The sequence below is a fragment of the Colossoma macropomum genome, unplaced genomic scaffold, assembly GCF_904425465.1.
Source record: "Colossoma macropomum unplaced genomic scaffold, Colossoma_macropomum, whole genome shotgun sequence".
Lineage (NCBI taxonomy): Eukaryota > Metazoa > Chordata > Actinopteri > Characiformes > Serrasalmidae > Colossoma > Colossoma macropomum.
In genome coordinates, this window is record NW_023494792.1 from 37,164,866 (window position 1) to 37,185,893 (window position 21,028).

The 21,028-nt window shown below is 38.5% G+C and overlaps 1 protein-coding gene across 2 annotated transcripts in view; it reads right to left on the reverse strand.

Moving 5' to 3' along the window:
• Nucleotides 1–1,056: 1,056 nt before the first annotated feature.
• Nucleotides 1,057–21,028, reverse strand: part of creb3l2 (cAMP responsive element binding protein 3-like 2) — a 28,454-nt gene continuing 8,482 nt past the window's right edge. Inside the window, exons 2-12 of one of the 2 annotated variants that reach the window (XM_036577059.1) lie at nt 12,281–12,509; nt 10,174–10,364; nt 8,253–8,337; nt 7,887–8,068; nt 7,516–7,662; nt 6,066–6,124; nt 5,826–5,894; nt 5,457–5,556; nt 4,889–5,012; nt 4,433–4,676; nt 1,057–4,120 (exon numbers count right to left, since the gene is read on the reverse strand). In XM_036577059.1, coding sequence (XP_036432952.1) covers nt 4,048–4,120; nt 4,433–4,676; nt 4,889–5,012; nt 5,457–5,556; nt 5,826–5,894; nt 6,066–6,124; nt 7,516–7,662; nt 7,887–8,068; nt 8,253–8,337; nt 10,174–10,364; nt 12,281–12,509 — 1,503 coding nt within the window. In that variant the 3' untranslated portion in view covers nt 1,057–4,047. Of the gene's footprint in view, nt 4,121–4,432; nt 4,677–4,888; nt 5,013–5,456; nt 5,557–5,825; nt 5,895–6,065; nt 6,125–7,515; nt 7,663–7,886; nt 8,069–8,252; nt 8,338–10,158; nt 10,365–12,280; nt 12,510–21,028 lie in introns of both variants that reach the window. The other variant, XM_036577058.1, reaches the window with a different exon arrangement.

Below are 21,028 nucleotides of genomic sequence, written 5' to 3' on the forward strand. Positions count from 1 at the left end.
TTTGGCCAAAGACCAAGACATTATCAGGAAGACTTCTAGTCAAAGCAGGGACTGCTATCATTTCAGTAAGGGGGATGTTAAATGGGTCAAACCCTTTTTTCCTTATTTTATGTATACTTGAGGTTTGGATGTATTGGAGTGCTCTAGTAGTTATGAAAGTGAAATGTTTTCCCATTTTTGCTTTATATAGGATTTTAGTTGCTCAACAGCACTAATGCACCTGCCTACAATCTCAGATGCTGGTTTTTGAACTGTGTGCTGATTGCAAGCCGGATAGTCCCTCTCTTCTGTAGTCCGGAGGACGTGGCGTCCATGATTTCCAAAAAGAATTTACCATTTTGACAAATTAGACCACAGGACACTTTTCCACTTCACCTCAGTCCATCTTAAAAGAGCTTAGGCCCAAAGAAAGTGCCAGTGTTTCCGGATCTTGTTTGTATATGTTTTTTTCTTTGCAAAGTTTTCACTTGCATTTGTGGATGCAGTGATGAACTATGTTCACAGATAGTGGTTTTTGGAAGTGTTTTTAAGACCATGCAGTGATTTCCAGTCGTGTCTGTTTTTAATGCAGTGCCACGTGAGGGCCCGAAGATCACGGCTGGCCAATACTGTTTTTTGGCCTTGTTCCTTGCATACAGAGATTTCTCCAGATTGTCTGAATCTTTTAATGATATCATTTACTGTAGATGATGAAATATCCAAGTTCTTTGCTATTTTACATTGAGAAACATTATTCTTAAATTGTTGCAGTGTTTGCCCATACAGTCTTTCATAGAGTGGTAAACCCAGTCCCATCTTTACTACTCAAAGACAAAATAGGCACAAGACAAATAAAAACAATAAAATTTCTCAGTTTCAACATTTGTCTTTGTACTATTTTCAGTATAGAGCTTAAATGATTTGCACATGATTGCATTCTATTTTTATTTACATTTTGCACAGTGTCCCAGTGTCCCAAACAGGCTCCAACATTTTGCACAGTGTCCCAAATTTTTTGGATTTTTTGGGGTTATAATAATAATAATAATAACAACAATAATCATTCAGACTCAGTTATGCTGTTTACTAAGGAAAATATTTACTTAATTTAAGGAAGTACAGGCCAAAACTAAGACAGGGTTCCGAGAATGGCACAGAAATGAAGAGGCAGCTTCATAAACTGAATAAAATCCATCTTGCCTAATTCAAACCATTACAAATGCAGAGGAACATTAACTATGTTCATGGATGGCATCATATAAAAATGGCCACATCAATTCTGAAATCCAAAATGGTCCTATTGCCATGTTAAGAAAACACTGAAAGCACTCTAAAAGTACAAAAACATTGATTCTTTGTAAGTGAGTGAGGGTTTACTGTGTTGCTGGATCCATTTGAGGCTGATTAGATCGTTCTGTTCTTTTACCACCATCTTTTGCAGAACGCTCTTTAACCCGTAACAGCTTAAACCAGTGCTAGCCAGGGGGCTTCTGTCAGTAGGCCATTCCAGGCTCTAACTTATTTGTCTTCTGTTTGTATTAATCCACTTGTAAATACATCCTCTATTTATTTAATACACATTAGGCTGTCACTCTCCCTCTGGCCTCAGCAACAGAATAAAACAACAGGTATTCTCAGCATTCTTGACAATCTATGTACAGGCTCCAACAATGCTGCACAACAGACAGGTGCCTCAAAATCTCATTACAGCAATGATGTCATTTCAAAGCAGGAAGACTCTTTCAGTCTACTTTCATGTCTAGAAAGACTATTTGCCCATTACTGACAATCATGAATAAACATCAGGTTTCTGTACTGATTGTCATATATGTCATGAGAATGTCATATAGGAGCATTGAGATCTAAATGGGACCAGATTATTTCTAAAGCATATCAGTGTAGCAGATTACTATTTCTAGGCCAGGGTCTGTATTCATAAAGCATTTTAGAGTGTCCAATGACTCCCAAACTTTCTCAAAACTCTCAGCCATGAGAAACTCAGCTAGTTTCCAATTTCCAATGAAACAGTCCTTCACCAAGGACCAAACACTAAAATGTGCAGGCCAGGAATATGTCAGGACCAGAACTGGGCAACAGTGTATTAAACAATTTTTTGTAATAGTACCTTTATCCAATATCATGTAATAGTATTTTTAGAAATTAGACTGTGTGACAAGCCAAACTGCCAAGCAAAAGAATGGGCACAGTCACTCCATAAGGGTTTGAAAGGCTATGACTGTACCATATTGACATAAAATGTGCTGTTCAATGAAGCTGTTGGATGTCACGATGACGATATGAGAAACGATAAATTATTAAAATAGTGTGCCTTTGACTGGACGCAAGACGTGTAAACAGAAATCTAGCAAACCTCTCATTCATTCATTCAAAAAAAAAATACAAAAGCACTACTCACTATTATGCAAAATAGAAAGATACTAACTTACATTAGAACTGCAAGCACATTTTTTTGTGCACTGAAAGGCTGAGAAAGAGTCAGCATTAGCTCTACAGCTTTTTTCCCGTAAAGCCTACAAAAAACAACCATCTATTTTTTTATATCTATTTTTGTTTATTCATTTTTTGTTAATTATTGAATATGTTTGTTGTGACAGTAGCCATTACAGCCTCACACACTTAAAACATACTGGATGTGAGAACAATGTTTGATACATTTTTACAGGCTTGTAGTTGGATGGAGTAGTTTTTTAGTTGTGCGTTTGTGTGTTTTGGCCATTTAGACGAATAGTTAAATTACTTGTCCCCCATGTGATAGAGCACTGTATAACCTCAACCTGCAAGTGTTATAGCGACAGGCTGCTGGAGATTTTGAAAGTATAAAAATACAAACTCCACTCTAAAGGTAGCACACATTGCACTACACTACGCTCAAATTACTATAAAGTTCAGGACGTTTTATTATTTTCAACAGTTGCTATCCTGAGGGCGCTGCACCAACTCAGCACCCCCACTTCCCACATCTCTGTTTATTACAATGTGCCGAATCGCTTCCCTCCCCCACTGCTGGCTGCTTTGGGGGCGTATCACTAAATTACCAGCAGGTTGAGGTGCAAAGAGGGAAAGTGTGTGCAGTTTAAAGAAAATTAGCAACGAATGAAAACGAGGCAAATCATTTCACATGATGTCAGCGTTCATGTACATACTGCTTAAAATTTTAGCACCTCTAATTTAAAAGACCTTCCTGCCTCCCTCGGGTTCAGCAATCAGCAAGCTGATTGGCTCTTTTTTTTGAAGGCTGAGACTTTCTCTTTAAACGGACGCCATGTTGAACGTTACAAGCTTTCCCATTAATATTTCAACCAGTGACTGGTCTCTTCATTTATAACGTCTCTGGTAACACTCATTAGGCTTATAACAGTTTGCACCAGCAATGTAATGACGTCTCTCTGGTGCTGCATGTATCAGCTAATTTGATCTGTTCTGACATGCAGCTCTTAACATGTTTATTGTGACAAACTGTATCACGATAACGATAAAAATACGATTGATCGTGCAGCCCAACCTGTCTCAGTGCAAAATATCGTTAAGCTGAAGAACATCTGTGTTTTGGATAATTAATATTATTATCCAACTTTCAAAGGTGGCACAGTAAAAGCTGTTTAGAGTTTGTATTATTCCAAATGTAAATAATGAGTATTTCATGTTTTGATTTTGTTGTTTCTTAGTATATAGTGACTGAGGTCAGTATGAGAAAGTGAGAGAACTTCTCTATATGAATACAGACCCTTCTGTTCTGTGGTACACTGCAGTTAATACAGATTAAAGAAACACCTTTCTCAGTAGCATGGGAAAAATAGCCAAAAACACAGGGGAAACACTGAGGCTATGTACAGTATATAAACGAGGAGAATAAAAACACTAAAACAGAAGAATATGCATAAAATATAGTATCAAACTCCAATGTACATTGGTAGAAAGGAATAAAAATGTCTCTTTCCTAAAAAAAGAAAGACAAATATGTATTTGGAACAATAGTTAAAGTAGGTCTATAAATACAGAAGAAGCTGGGGTCTGAATGGAGCTGGGCTTAAGGAGGACCAGTCAGCCTCATGATGGTTCATTCACTGTTCTCTCCAGCTCAATGACTTTTGGGCTCTCGTTTGACTGCTGCTCCACTGACCTGCGGAAGGACATGAAAACATTAAAACTGAGTTAGATGGCCATGCTAGACATTGCATTAGATAAGAATTACAAAATGAATAACAATTGATTTTTATACCAAGATTTATTTAGTATGTACTTATTTATTGATTGATTGAGATAATAAAACCGATTTGTCATTATATTAATCACTTGACCATTTAAAAACAGATTTTGGGAACTGTCTAGTCATGTTAAGTTTCAAATAACGTTCAAATTTTCATTTTGCTTTGAACACACGTGTTCAAAGCAAACACACAGACAAGGGGAGTTCAACATGCTTTAACATTACCTGTGTGCGTGCAGGTCTATGAGAAGGGGCTTTTGTGTGTTTGTTCCATTGTTCTGAATAAAAGGCGGGTGGAGTTCTGCCGCCTGCAACTCTGCCTGTTTGGGCCTGTGCTGCTGGTCCAGGCGCCACGCTGCCATGACATTTACTTGAGTGTCCCATTCAGGATACTCCCCACCAAGCCCGGAGGGGTGCAACTCATCACCCCCCCTTTGATCCTCATAAACTAGCAAGTTCCTGGACTTCACTGTTAAATGAACACATCAGAATACATTAGCCAACAACTTAAAACACACTTTCAACTTATTTATGAGTTTGCACATGTTAAAAAAGGGGGAGTTTTGTGGCTGGGGCTGGTTACACCTCGCTTAATCTGATTAAATTTGGTGTTAGCCACATGCAATAATATGTCTGTGAAAATTAGTAAGACCCTTATACTTGTGTGTTAGAATGTGATACCTGTAGCAGTGTAGGATTCTTGTATCGTGAGGTCTCTGGACAGGTCAGTTTTTGTGATGGATGAACAGGGGCTCAGGCCCTGGTAAAAGCTGCCCAGGAACACAGCAAAACACAGCACCACAACCTACAGAACAGAGTACAGGCATTCGTAACAGAACTAGACAACACAGACATGGGCAACTTAGCTTTGTTTCCCCAACCTCAAGTGCTTGTTTATGAACAGTTTATAATGACACCTGAATGAACTTTCGTTCAATGGACTGTTGTACTGAAGTCCTTAATGTGCATGTAAATCTAAAATTATAATAGCCATAAAAGTTAACCTATAGTCAATGCTGTGACTCATATTCACCTATAACAGCAATACCCCATTTCTGAGTAGTTTAATGCTATTATCAGTCGGAGAACCAATACTACTATCAGCATTTCTAAACTTACTTATTAGTTAAATTAATGTTCTTACAATCCATACACTACACATGCTAAAATTAGATGTTGGATTCTTGGTTTTATTACTCTCTTTCACACAAACATAACTAAGTTGTGCGAGTGAGGCAGGTGTTCTTACCATGAGGCATGTGGAGGTCTGAGTGCTGGCCATTCTGCAAGAACGAGGGACCTTTCCTGCAACCACAGCCTGAAGAGAGTGTAGCTGCTGCAACAGGGACCTGAGCCAAAGTCAAAGAGAGAGCGAGAAATCACATATTATCTCCTTATCTGAATTGTCCATTCAGCAGTTTTTGGAGCCCAATGCAGGAAACCAATATGAATGTACAATTACTACGATCCACTGCTACACTAAATATGTCTTGACAGATTCTATTTGAGGTAAAAGTGAAACTGTGTAAATCTTTGCCCAAACCATCACTTTAAAGGTAAACATTTTTCTTTTGAGTTGAGCTTTGTATGAAAAAAGAAGAATGTGTAGATGTCTTACTTGTTGGTACTTTCTAGAGTCTCTACTTTCCTGCGCAACTCACTGTTCTCATTAGAGCATGTCTCCACCCTGTAGACAGAAAGAGTACTGGTCATATCACACACTACTACAGTTTCACTTTTCAGACTATGAAAGGTACTCAAAACCCTTTGTAATTGGAAATGCAAGAAGTCCAAAGAGGGAATAACATACAATTCTACAGGCTTTTCAAAATGGTCCACAGTAGAATGGAATACATACTTTTTCTCAAGGGCATCCATGTACTCTTTCTTCTTTCTGCGGCTTTCCTGAGCAGAAATCTGAGAAGGAGAAATTTGGTATAATCATATTCATTATTACAGTAATCTGAAACACTGATTTTTTGTACTGATTTTTTATCTTGGATGTGCATATTAAACAGAATTCATCATATCATCATGTTATTTTCCATAGACATTAAAAAATGCAATGCCTTTTCCCCCAAACATCTTATGACTTTTGGTTATGTCAGCAAATGACAGTGGATGGGAAAAAATACATCCTCTCTCAACTTCCCTACATATCATCAAGTGAAAGGTTCAGCTAGGCTCAAAGTTTTTGTATGAAACACATTGTGGTCTTCAGTGACAGAACTGATCTAGATAGATAGATAGATAGATAGATAGATAAATAGATAGATAGAACATCTGTTACCCCACACATGCAGTGCCAAAGTAATGTAATTATACTGGTGCTAAGTACTATTAGAAGCCCTAAAATAAGGGCTTCCTGCACTGAAACCCTGCTCTGTTCCATGCACAGCAAGTACCTTAACCAAACATCCAATCACAAAAGAAATAAAAAAAAATATTTAATAATTTTGGAGGCCTATACTAAAAATTAAAATATACACATATACTTATGTTTGTAGCCTGACCGATATCATGAATAGAAAAAGCTGTTCAGGGAATCCTGACTCTACTTAGACTGAAGCACCTATGCGAGTTCCATGAAGTGCCGTGTAAGAGCATTTATGTGACTCTGTAACATGGTCTGGGGAGTTTTCCCCCCTGCCAGCTGTGGAACTGTGTGTGTGTGTTGTGGGTTGTTTTGTTTATTGTGTATTTTGTCAATTCTGTATGTCTTTTTTTCTCTTTTGAGAAAGGCACTTTATAAATTAAACATATTTTTTTATTCATGTTTCACAGGCTACAAATTCTCAGAAAGGTAGCGGCATTAGCCGTCAAACAGCTGTCGATGCTTCATGCTTCACTTCAATGACACTGTCTCAAGTCCACAAAAAACATGCTTGCTAATTTGACCTAAGGAGCTATTAGTATTTCATTTTTATTTTGCAAAATAGTGAACAATGCTTTTGTAATTTTGTATTTTATAGTTTTCTGCTTAAAGGAGAGGTTGAGTAGATTTCTGTTTACACAGTAAAGAAAAAACCTAAAAAAAACCCAAAAAAACAAAAAACAACAAAAAATACAATCAATAAAAGTACAAAAAAGGTCTGTACTTGTGGCATATCCAGACAGAGACACACAATTTTAACAATAAGGTATCGCTTCTCATATTGTCATGATGATTTCCAGCAGCTCAACTGAAATGTGTTATGATTTTCGATTCACACTGATTCAAATCTCTATGCTCTAAATGTAGAGCATGCCAGGATCAAAAGACAGAGAGGAAGCTTTGTTCAGAAACGAGCAGACATATGTACACTTACTTTGTTCTTGATCTTTCTGCGGATCTTTTTGAGGGCCTTCTCCTCAGACTTGGACAGAGGCAGTTTAGTGGGGACAGGGTATCCCTCCGCAATCAGAGTTCGTCTCTCTTCCTCTGTCAGCAGGAGAGGCCCAGAGCCCTGCAGTTTCTGTCAGCAGAGAACAAGCCACATAAAAGAGATGTGAAAAAAAAGAGAAAAATAAGAAAGATGACAAAGATATGGGAAACAGAGAGAGAGAGAGAAGAGAGAGAGAGTAAAGATTGTATAAAATATAAAATACAAAAGTAGAAAATATCATTAGTTCACATCGAGCACCCCGACAACACTGTGTGTGTTTGTGTGTGTGTGAGTGAGTAAACACTGATACTCACATGTGGGGCAGTGAGCAGGGGTGAGTTTGAGAGCGAGTTGGGGGCACGTGGTGCCACCTTAAGGACAGCAGGGGTCTGTGTGGGGCTGGCAGGGGCGCAGGGGTGTACAGGGCTCTGACTGCCTTCTGTGTCACTGCCATGAGAACTGGGGGGAGTTGGGGGCATCTGGAGGGCTTCCAGTTCTGCACACAGAACACACGGATTACTATGACGAAAGCAGTCCATTAGATTATGCTGAGTGAGCATCAGAGTAGATTGCTATAGTGGAATTTTTCACCAGCCTAATGTAAAAGAATTGTTTGTCTATGTTTAAAAGAAGTGTTCAACAAATGGAATATGGAGTGTCCTGCTTTGCACAACCCTTACCTTTAGAAGAGAGATTGAGGAACTGATCCACCTCATGTGGCTCCAGCTTAATCTGCGGGCTAAAGCTCTCACTATCCTCCTTTATCTATAAGAGACCACATAGAAAGCCTTAGTCTTGGTGTAGTTTTTGCCTTTTAATAATATTTTTATATTATTATTATTATTATTATTACTATTATTATTATTGTCACACATTTTCTTTCATACAATGCAGCTTAACCCATTCAACCGTAGGCTTATCACTGAGTTAAAGACTTAATCACTTTTCTCATGTTTTATTTCAGGAACTTCCACCAAGCAGCATTTGATGAGCTTAAAATCCAGCAAGGGATCTAATCTGAGAGACACTCTGTAATTTAGGTGCCAAATCATTTATAGCTTTAAAAACAAATAACTAAAAATCTAGAGGAAACTGGCAACCAGTACACAAAAAAAGCAAGAAAAGATGTTCTGCCTTTTGCTACGAGTTAGTAAAATAGCAGCAATTAGTAAACTCTGTTTGGCCTGTATTCAATTGAAAATGTTATAAAAACATGTGATGTTTTATCTTATGCACTTTTTTTTGTACATATTTTTTGTACATATTTTTTTTTTTTTAGTTTTTAAGTTCTAGAAAAGGTTGGACAGGAGCATGTTCACCACTGTGTTCCATCTACTTTCCTTTCAACAGCACTTAAAATAACGGTAGACTGAAGATACAAATTGATCCAGTTTCAAATGCATTTTTTTTTTAACATTCTTCTGTTGGACAAGTTTTCAGTTGTGCAACCATATGGGGCCTTTGTTGTCATATATTGAACTCAATAAGACATACATTTTCAATGGGAGACACTTCTGGACTGTCTTCCATTGAAAACAGGCCAGTGTAGCACCCGCGGTCTCTGACTGTGCAGCCATGCTGTTGTAACGTGCAAAATGTGGCTTGGTGTTGTCATGTTGAAATAAACAGACATCCCTGAAAAAGGCAGCATATTTTGCTCAAAAATGTGTTCATTGTTAATGGTGCTTTCACAGATATACCCATTAATACTAATGGATTTTGAACTGTACACTGGTAACAGTCCGGATGGTCCTTCTCTTCTTTGGGCTGGAGGACACAATATCCATAGTTTCCATAAACAATCTGAAAAGTGGACTCTTCAGACCACAATTCATGTTTGCACTGTACAAACAGTGTTCACTGACAATTGTTTGTAAAAGTATTCTTGACCCCATGTGGTGATATCTATCTATCTATCTATCTATCTATCTATCTATCTATCTATCTATCTCATCCATCCATCCATCCATCCATCACCTTTTCCTTTATAGAGAGTACTTCAGATTCCCTGAAACATTTGATTATATTTAGCACTGTAGAGGGTGAAATACCTAAAATCCTTGCAATCCCTGAGTGTGGACCATTACTTTAAACTGTTGGATTGTTAGCCGATGCACTTTTGTCAAAGTGGCTGCCTCGGCACATGCTTATTCATAAAGGACTAGGCTTTTCCTGGGTGCTCCTTTTATATCCAAGCTTGACTGCATCACTTGTTTAACAATGTTCCTGGTCTTAAATTACTTATGTTCCGAATTTTTAGGAATATGTTGCAGGCCTCAATTTAAGGATGCACCTATCTTTACAATCTTTCCAAATAACAATAAAGTTGATAGTATAAAACATTAAATATCCCTTCTCTGTACTGTTTTTTTTTTCCAAATACAGGTCAAAGTCGATTTATAAATCACTGCTTTTTGTTTTCATTTGCATTTTACTTACTGTCCCAGTTTTTTGGAACTGGGTTAATAATTCAGTAAATAGGCTATTGTAGTAGTCTAGGCAAGCAAAGACAAAAGACAAACCCAGAAGTCAACTTCTTAGCTATGTTTCTGATGTTTCTGAGGTGAAAATTTTTTTTTTTTTCACCTTGCCTACACTGGCCTGTGTGGTCTGAGGGAGGGTGAGTGTTAAAGCCGGTCTAGGGGGTATGGTCTCTGGCTCGATGGACGAGCCCTCAGGGGACAAATTGAGGGTCAGAGTGGGAAGTAGATTTGGAGACTCGCAAAGCAGAGGCTCCATCTTTAGCCGCTTCTTCTCCTGCTCAGCTGGCCACTCCTCACTGTCTGAGTCTCCTGCAGAGACGGACAAAGTGTTAGTCTTCGTAGTATTAGACCACCACTAAGTTCAAATAGTTAATAATAGTAATAAATGAGAAGAACAGAAAGAACAACAAAAGAAAGTAGCCCTACAAAATCACTTGGAGTATAAATACATAAGAGCTGATAGCAGTGAACTGACACAAAATCACAGAATACACTCCTGTAAGTACAAGAACAGTACTCATCAAAAGTTTAGACACATTTTGAATTTGTTTCAAAGATAAATCTAAATAGTGATGTTGCTAAGTATTTATGTATGTATTAATTTATAAAAAAATGTTACATGTAAAAAATACTACTTGGCCTGCACACCAACTAGTAGTTTTTCGCAGCCAGCAACATGCCAGCTTATTTTATTTCTTTTACAAAAGCATTCCAGGTGGCTCATCATTAAGTTGCTTGAGAGAATACCAAGTGTGTGCCTAACTTTATCAGAACAAAAAGAGGCTAAATTCAAAAATCTAGAATAAAAAAAAAATCTTTTTTTAGTCATTCCACAATTCTTATGTGTTATTTCATGGTTAAATGTCTTCATTATGTTACTATTACATTATGTAAATTATTTTTATTAATTTTTTTTCCATTCATTCATCCATCCATCCATCTTCTAAGCCACTTATCCTCCTGGGTAGCAAGGAGCAGACACACAGACAATACTCATTCACACACACTCACACCTAGGGGCAATTTAGTATCTCCAATTGGTCTAACTCTTTTGGTCTAACTCTTTGGAGCGGGAGGAAACTCGAGCACCTGGAGGAAGCTACAGTGCTACCCACCGCTATAGCCACATAGATGGATGGATGGATGGATGGATGGATAAAAAAATAAAATCATATATAAATAAAATTCCAACATTTTGCTTTTCTGCTTTTCTCTGCAATCAAGTTGTAACCCAAATGCACCAAAAATAATGTGCTGCATATAAAACAGCTATGTAAAAAATGGTAAATACACAGTATAGTCAGATAAGTACATCATGATGTACAAACCTCAATTTCAAAATGTGCAAAATATCAAATAACAAGCCTTTGTCAATGAACATCATTTATCACTGCATAAATTTAAGACTGTACTATGCACAGTGGAAGCCATAAGTCAAGAACATTCAGAAACACAGCCAGTTTCTCTGAACTCATCTGAAATGGACTGATGCATAGTGATTAATTTTTTGTTTTTTTGAATATGTCAATCTTTCAGATTGTTGATGGAAATAATGGATGCTGTGTTCTCTCAAAGAAGACAAGGCCCATCCAGATTGTTACCAATGTAAAGTTCAAAAGACAGGGTCTGTCATGCTATGGGGGTGTACATGGCACATTATAACTTGCACATCTGTAAAGGCACCATTAACACTCAAAGATCTATACACTGCCTTCTAGTCTTTTTTTTCCGCATGTGTTTTAAGAGCACAGCGGCATAATGAGTGTGGATGCTAGACTGGCCTGCCTGCAGTTCAGCTCTGTCTCCCACTGAAAACACGAAGCACAGTATAAAGCACAAAATATGATCATCAAAACTGAATCAACTGGTGTCTTCAGTTCCCAAATGTCTATTAAGTGCTGTTAAAAGAAAAGGTGATGTAACACAACGGTAAACATGCTCCTATCCTAACTGTTTTGTAAAGCACTGCTGGCACCAGATTTGGATTAACCACACAAAAACTGAAATATTTACAAAAAAGTCAGTGTACATGTTTTGTACTGTTTTCAATTTAAAGCTGGTCAAATTGAATTTACTAATCATTACTTTCTGTTTTTTTTTAAATTAGCATTTCACATACTGTCTCAACTTTTTTGGAATTGAGGTTTCAAACATAACTATTACAGTAACACAGCACTATATTGACCAACCCCTAGTTAGAGAAAGCTGCTTTTCCCTGAGCTCACCAGACTTGCTGCCTGTGTCTCCAGGCAGGTGGGACAGTGGAGACTGTGGGCGAGAGTCACCGCTCAGTGAATAGCTGTGTTCAGCCTGGATATGCGGCTGCACTGGAGATTGGGGGATCAGCTCCTCCTCAGTGTCCATCGCTTCACCCCTCCCTGAAAGGAAAGGGTCACTCAGCAGCTGGACCAGTAAGGCCTCCTGAGACAGGTCATCAAGGAGCTCAGTGAAGTGCTGCAACGATAAGATGGAAAATAAAGGTTAACAACTGAACTAGATGTGTTCAGATGTGTTCAGATACGCATGCTGGGACAATTAAGATGAGGTAAACTGCCTGAGGTGCAGCAGCAGAGACAATAGCCTGTAGTTATTAAGTGGTGTTTAAACTGCATCCTATACATAGTGGTTCAATCACAATTAGTACATTCGCTTGGATCTCACATTCCATCACCTGCAGGGTCCAGTCAAAGCAAAGCAACGATCAACTTTCAAGACAAAGTCAGAATCCATCTTATCTCTCTCCCTCCAATCAGAAATTTCTTCCTAAGCTGTCTGGCTGGAGGGTAGATGCTCCCCCCCTCCTCTTTTTTCAGTGCATTCTTGCCTCCTGTGTCAACATACAAAATCATCTGCTGCCTTGAAACAAGTCAAGACAGGCTGTTTTTACAGTCTGACAAGCTCTTTCCTTAAGCTAACTCTTCTGTTCATTGTACATTTCCTCTCTATTTCTGCCATAGAATAACCTCCGTGCTACCTAGTGCATCACCTTTGCCAGCTTTGCCATCCTTCTCTGGTAGTATTTCATCAGCTTCTACTGTGACAAATGAAAATCCCAATACATTTCTGTGCTCTTTGCTACCATTGTAAGAGCTCATCCACATGCCACAAATCAGTTACAGACAGGGGAAGGGAAGGACAAGACTAAATTCCTGAGTAGGGCTGAGTTTGGTTAAACTCGTTTGCTGGCCGACAACAGCACTTTACTGAATGCCCTGTTATAAACCAAAACTTGAGCTACTGAGTGATTCTGTATGACATTCTGAAATATTTTGTGAATTTTAAACACAATTTGTACTTTACCATTTCATATCCCATGTACTGATTAAATGTTGGGGAAATTATGCTTTATATTTAGTATATTTCAATTTAGTCTGAAATAAATTGTTCACATAAAGCTTTGTGACAACCAGTATTTGTTTCAAGCATATGTAAGAATGAAAATGCAACCTAATACTATTTCCAGGAGAAACAAAAAATCCAAAGGAACAGGATCAGGGCCAATTTTAATGGATTGAGTATCGGCTATATTAACCCAATTTAAGCTCCCATCCTCTGTTTCTTGTTTTACTAACTTCACTGTTGTACAGTGATGTAAGCAGGCATTACTCACAACCTGCAGCAGTGAGATAGCTTTTCAGAAGGTAAGAAAGAAATCTGAATATCTGCAATGTTTTACAGTGATTTTTCTTTTTTTCTGTTTTACAGTGAAATACGAAAAATATGAAATGTCAGCAAGAGGCTGTCACGCGTTGAGTCTTTTTTCTGACACTTACTGTGAGCAGCATGCTACCAGATACTACACAGGAAGTGTATTATTAAATGGCAGCCAAGCATGTTTTACCTAAATTATCTATGTTATCTATGAAAGTGCAAAGATAGTAATAGAATCAGCTGTACTCATCTTAAGATGAGTACAGAATGGGTCAAAATGGGTCAGATCTAGATCTAGTCATTCACAAACAATTTTTTTAGACATTCTCTTTTTATCTTAAACTGATGAGTGTGGGTAACAATCTTGACAAAATCCTTAAATAAAATGTTAAGCCAGGATTTAAAGGTACACACACAGAGGGTTCACTGAGTTCCGGACAATCAAGGCATGTGTGCTTAGCCCTAAACTGCCAGAAGTACATTCGTGGATTCTGGACAAATGGGCCAAGATTCATATGCAGCTGACTCAGAACTGAGAGCTCACTGGTCTTGGTTAAGAAGCAAAGCAGGACACTTTCTGATCTATCAGGACGAGCCAGTGTGTCATATACAGTGATTCAAATACATAGCAGCTTGAGGGTGGACGGCGGTAAAGAGGGACAAAGGCACAGAAGTTAACTGCTGTGTAATGCTGATGTACAGTAAACAATGGCAGATTGTTTGGTCCAGCTCAGGCCACAGGTCAAACAAAGCTCCATTCAAAAGCACAGGCCTTTGTGGGACCTGCAAAACTGGACCTGGTGATGCATTTGATCCAGTGTAAGAGAAAAGAGTGGGTTCAGGGTTCCATTGTCTCAATCAGTCAACATATTATTACACAACATTTCTATGGATATGTACTTTTCTGAGTATTTTATATTCATAATACATTTACTCATACCTGAGTATAACCATTTAAATAAAAACATAAATGAACATAATCTAGCTACAAACATCTTGTATGGCACATCCGTAATGTCTTATTTCTGTATCCTTGTATCTAGGTATCGGCACTGCCTCCAGTATCTGGCAGTATTTTAGATCAAGAGGAGAAAAAAATGGTTGCTAATTCCTGTAAAAGTAAATGTAGTATTTTTGTGAAGTAAAACATACACTTTTTACTTGATTGCATTTAATTCCTTTATCTGTACTTACTATTTTACTCAGGGCTGCAGGAGCCACGGTAGCGAGCAGGCATTTGACCCACCACTTTTCAAAGTACTGTGGCGACGCCCCACTACTTTTTGAGTTCAGAATGCACACATAAAAACCTCCGCTTTCCCTAAACTGCATAAAGTGCTGACCGACACGAATAGACATAGTAAAACTTAGCGGCAGAGCCAATCAGAATCTCCATTTCAACTGGAAGGCTTTTGGTTTTGACATACGATTCCATCCGTATTCAGATCTGCACCAAACAACTGAACCGCGCTAATTCACAAGGGAGTTCAACACTTTTTTTCCAGTGCACATTATTGTGAGCTGCTGTAAATAACAAGAGACAAGCAATAAAATAATGATATGCATTAGATTTTGGCACATGGACCGTGGAGCATATTTTTGGCCAAGCGTCAGCGACCTGATCAGTTAAATTTAAATTGGTATACATACTGGTATGGGTACAGTAGACTTATCAATCAATACTCAACTAAAAGTATTAATACTTGCATGAAATAATTAAGTTAAAGTATCTTCCTCAAAACAACTTGAGTAGAAATACAGAAGAAGCAAGTCAAAAATCTACTTAAGTATTTAGTGCTGCAGTGGAACTTTTTAGTACATCCAGCATTTACCAGCATGGGAACTGAAGTCTGTTCTTCTCTTTTTTGGATTGTAAAATACAAAACTCCAAAGTCAGAGATGTAACCAATCACAAAGCAGTACAAATATTGCCACCATCAAAACAAACTGAAATTAAACACAAAAAATGGAATTAGTAACTAAATACAAATTGCTAAAATGTAACAGAGTTAAAATATTCCTTTAGTTACTTTAGTAGAAGTAATATGATCTGAAAATACTCAGAAGAGTAAAAATCCATCAATATTTTACTGAAGTACATGTACTTGAGTAAATGTAACTAGTTACTACCCACCTCTAAATACGTTCATAAAGACCTCAGTAGCATAACATGAAGGGCAATTTTGGTCAGTGGCACCCCTGATTTGATAAGCAAGATCTCAAATCTCACATCTAGTCAATAAATCTAATATTTTTCATCTTAAGATTGTTGTGACCTTATTATAAGATTATGTACCTTACTTTTTCGACTTTGTATTACGTTTTAGATGATTTTAGTGAGTCAAATTATCTCACCATATTAGAACATGTTTTTAATTATTGTAAGAAACATGCAAATTATCTGCCAATCACCTAAAACAAGAAAAACTGATTTGAAATAAGTTAGGTAATTTTTTATTAAGGTAACAACAATTCTCAAGATGAGAAAATATGAAATATATGGACTTGGTTTAAGATAATTTCGCTTGCCAAGATACCATTTCTGCAGTGTTATGATTTTTTGTTTCAGTTAATTTTAATTTGAATTCAGTTTTAGTTAATTTCATTCTGTTCTCTCAGTTCAGCACCTGGACTGCTTTGTTGTTTCTCATACTCTTCCTTCTTAAGCATTAGCATTTTATTTTAGACCCAAAGGAACCTAAAAATAAAAGAATACAACCTAGCAAACTTGAGTTCCTATGCTGATACATTCTGGATGTACTAAGAAATCCCACTGCAGTTCTGTAGAAAAGCTGTTGACCTGATACTTTTTACTTGTTTTGTAGCAACTTTCACATCTACTTCAATAATTAATTTCCAAAAGTAGTGAAGTAGGGGTACTATTATTTGTTTTTACAATACTCTACCCACCAAGACTTCCTTTAATCCTCCGCAATCTTTTGCCCTGATTTTTTGGATCAGAAAAATCTTAAGCAATGAAAAATAGGCGGTGCTGGGAGCATTTTCTGATTATTAAGAAACAAAAGTGAACAGAGATTGATGGAAAGATTGAAGAAGCAGTGGAAAGTGACTGTGATGCATAAAAATGGCAAGAACTCAAACATGTGGGTTTGATTACAGGCTGAGTCAACTTCATGGGGGAGAGAGAGAGTGAAAGAGAGAGTGACGTAAGCAGACAGACAGACAGACAGACAGGCAGACAGACAGACAGAAAAGCAAGAAAACTCTGCGCATGTACATCAAGACTAAGGCCCAATCCCAATTTACCCCTTGGCCCTACCACTTAGCCCTTACCCCTCCGTTTTGCGCGATCATGCCAAGGGGTAGGGTGTCCCGATTTTTGATGGGCAGGGCGAAGTGTTAAGGCTACAAGGCCCTCCAAATGAAGGGTTTTTAGACTCCAAACAGTGTTACAACAAAAGAAGAAAACCGGCAAGATGGCTGTGTAGGCGACCACAGAAACCCACAAATGTGAGTATTTTGTTTGTTAAAAGAATAAAGCATAAAGCATAAAAAAATCGCTAGTAGCTGGCGAATAGCTGACTTCAGCTTCATATTACCGAAGAATCAGTGGTGGGAGATAAATAATTGTCGCCACCCCTCCCTCTTTGAAGGCATATGATGCCCTAAATTTCACTGAAGACCAGTAGTGAGGTTGCTGAACTTCACCACTCATCTGCTATGACTGCAGACTGGCAGGTTGCCTACAGAGCATTTCCTACAGTAGCCTTTTTTATTTGAGGGTTGTTCCTCACTCGAGGTGACACTCGAAAACAAGCTGCAGGGGTAAAAATAAGAAATGGGATTGAGCCTAAGTATCTTGTCCCACTTTTTCCAGCTTTGTCATTTCTCACACAACCAACTTCTCTCAAAAGCTGTTCTGTGTGCTCAGGCACATGCTATCTTAAAATAGTAAACTGGAAAACATCTGTCCATGCTATAAAAGCATGTCATGTCATGTACTCTCTCAGCCTTGATGCCTACCTTATAGCAACATGGTTCTCATCTGGTGATCACCTGAACATCACTCCCACAGCTTAACTCTGCACCATATGTAGATAGCTGCTTTACCTTTTGAACAGATTAAGCAAAGGCTCCATGCCTTCCTGCCTACAACATTTCAATCTTCCAACTTCTCTAGAAACATCTAAGAGTGTTTACCAAATGTTAACTAGAAACAGAGACCATCAGCATCATACTTCATGAAATCTATAGAGTATTTTTATGTTTATGAGTTCATGCAAGGACAGAAATGGACATATATGGGAAATGTATAGTCATATGACATAACTCACCATAGTTTTTGGATCTTAATAAAGTGGATAGTTGTCAAAATGGCTGCTCCTGTTTCGTAGCAACAGCACAGCTTGCATAGTTGTACTGTGCAAACTCTATCATTACGCTGCTCTGGGATGGGTCATAAATGAGATCTGTCATTATGTGCAACACTCATGGACGTGCGGCAAAATAATTATGATGATTACACCCTAAACTGCCGCTAACCCTTTGCGGATTCTGAAAGAAGAAGTTCAGAAATGGTAAAAGAATAAAATGTAATTACCACTAAGTGCAGGTCCCTTCACCAAAGGATGGGTATAGACTGAGGGCTTTTGGACAGCCACATCAGTGTTTTTTCAATAAAAACAATGGCATTCTCTATGTAGTATTTGCAAGCTTTGTCTTTTTTTAAATCACAAAAATTGTAAACTAAAATAAATCTCTTCAGCAGTGGCAGTTACATTTAATGCAAGGTAAATGTTATTATAGCTATAGTTTAATGCATCATAAATGCATGCCGGAAATCCCCATCAACTTCCTTCAGAGCACAACAAGCTGTATTGTTTTCCATGTAGCCACTGAAGCTAAAAAGCAGAGATATCTGCAGAATCATTTGTGGGGGCATGGAATTACTGGACGATAAGAAAAATGCTCAGAGCAAAATTTGGAAAAAGAAGCTGCTGTACCATGGAGGCACAACAAGTTTGATGCTTCATCTCAAATGTCACGTAAATGCTTCAGGCAGGGATATCACCTTTTCTTTTTTAATTAAACAGTTCTATAGCAGGCTCAAAGGTCCTCAGGACAAACCTTTTATTGTGATGCAATCCCAAGAAATAAGAAGTTTTTACACATAGTTAGCACAGGACGGGAGCTGCTCTGCAAATACCATACCAACAAGATCATGATTTCAGTAAATAATGGAGTGTGTGGTTTTATTGGATCCCTATGGAGTTCAAGCATCACTTGGCACAAGTGAAGAAAAACTGGCTTTCGTTTCGGCGGACATGACGTGTCAAGCGCAGCTGGTGTGGATACTGATAAAAATGGAAGTGTATCTGCTTCATCATTATTATTTGTTTCTTATGAAATATTACTCTTTTTAGGGGTGATTTCAAGAACAAGTATTTGAGTACCTGTACAGAAATATCAACACATATTTGAATCCTGTAACATGCTGCTTGGGCCAGCCCTAGTCTTTTGGCATTGGTAGTCATGCTGGGGGTGCCAGTGTTGGTCTAATGAAATTCTGACAGCAGCTGGTGATTTCAAACCACCCCATATATCTGAGTGTGTGTACAAACTTAAGGCAGAGGAAGCGCAGTGGGGGGTAAAGAGGTGATCCATATAGTAATGCAAAGGCAGAAAAAAAAATCAAGAGACACTATGCCACAAAGAATGCGTAATAACACACATTTGCACGCTCAGGGAGCAAAGGTCTTACCTCCCATGCGTGGATGTACCTTGGTCTTTAATCATCCTCTGAGCAGTCACACTGATATCCAGCACATGTCCATTCCATTTGGAATTCAACCACTGACATCAACAGTTTGTCAACAAGAAAGCTGTAACCATGCCCCCATTGCATCATTCCTAACTCAGCTAGAGAGTTTGCCAACACATTAGGCAGGCTTAAATAAAACCATTCAAAATGGCATTTTGGGCAGACCTTGTTTTGGTTGGATGGAATTACCGTTACTGGCGACCTGTCCAGGGTGTATCCTGCCTTCCACCCAATGACAGCTGGGATAGGCTCCAGCGCCCCACCGCGACCCAGAAGGATAAGCGGTTTAGATGATGGATGGATGGATGGATGGATGGAATTACCGTTTGTGCTCAGGCATTGTACTCATACAGTGTCAGCATTTATCTTTACTCTGTGGCATCTCCAGCAGAATAGATAAGTATGGAAGGCTGTGATGCAAAAGCCAAAGTTCGGTGGTAATGTTCACTTAGGATACTGTAGACAGCACAAAAGAATCTGCAAGCCAGATTCCCCTGGTTCCCCTGCTGAGAAGGTTGAGGATCAGCCTGACCTTTAGGATAGATTTTGGATGGAGGGGTCTATGAAGAAACTCTATTTGTTTTGTAGCATTTACATACTAGGTTGCTCTAGCAATTGAAATCAACTCCACCATGATTTTACTGGAGGTAAATGGTTAAATCCCTACATGGAGTCTAGTGAGATCACAGTATTGCTAGGTGACTCTAGATAGCAGATGATGGGCTTTCTGTTATCAGTAAGAACACCATGGGGTGATACCGTGGAATAGGGATTCCGAAGTTCAGCATGGTGAATCATCTTTCTAAAGCTCAATGGCTCAAGAATCAAAGTGCAGCAAGGGCTTATCTGGAGAGTGGAAGACAAGGAGCGAGCGCAATGTCTGGCTGTATCAGTATCTGAGAGGACATGTTGTGACAGGAAGTCAGAGGACACTTCGCTGTGAGACAAATGACGTGTGCCAAACAAGGCCCTTGTTGCTCTTCATTAAATTTTCACCTTGGAAAATGCCCTCTCAGCAGCAATTCTACACCTGCTCTAGTTCCATCAGCTGCCTCCACCTGTGCTCTCAGTTAGGATATGCTGCTAATTTGGCTCTGTCTGTCTGGCCTCTGATGTGTTTGTTTGGGTTAAGCAAAATGTGGGTCATCGCGACCTTCATCTTACAAGTGTGTGTATGAGATGAAAGAAACTCCAACTCATAGTTGTTTTTTGTATGGCAAGTCCTCATGTGTATCCCAGATCCAAGCGACCTGTCTGCTTCCCTTCCCCCCAGACATACAAACAGTGGTGTAAAGTGCAAATAGGGTGACTGGGGTGGGGAAGGTTGCTGTATGACTTTAGACTGCCCAGGAAATGGCTCTGTCTCAATACACAAAATCACTCTCACTCCCTACGTGCTTCTCAGAGGCACACAAATGTAATCAGACCAAATTTGATATTTAGACAACTGTTAGAAAGTAGTGTTGTAATGTCAGAATCATGAGTACTTCATTGGTACATTTTTGTTCTTCAGCTACCTTGAAAGTTACAACATGGGCCT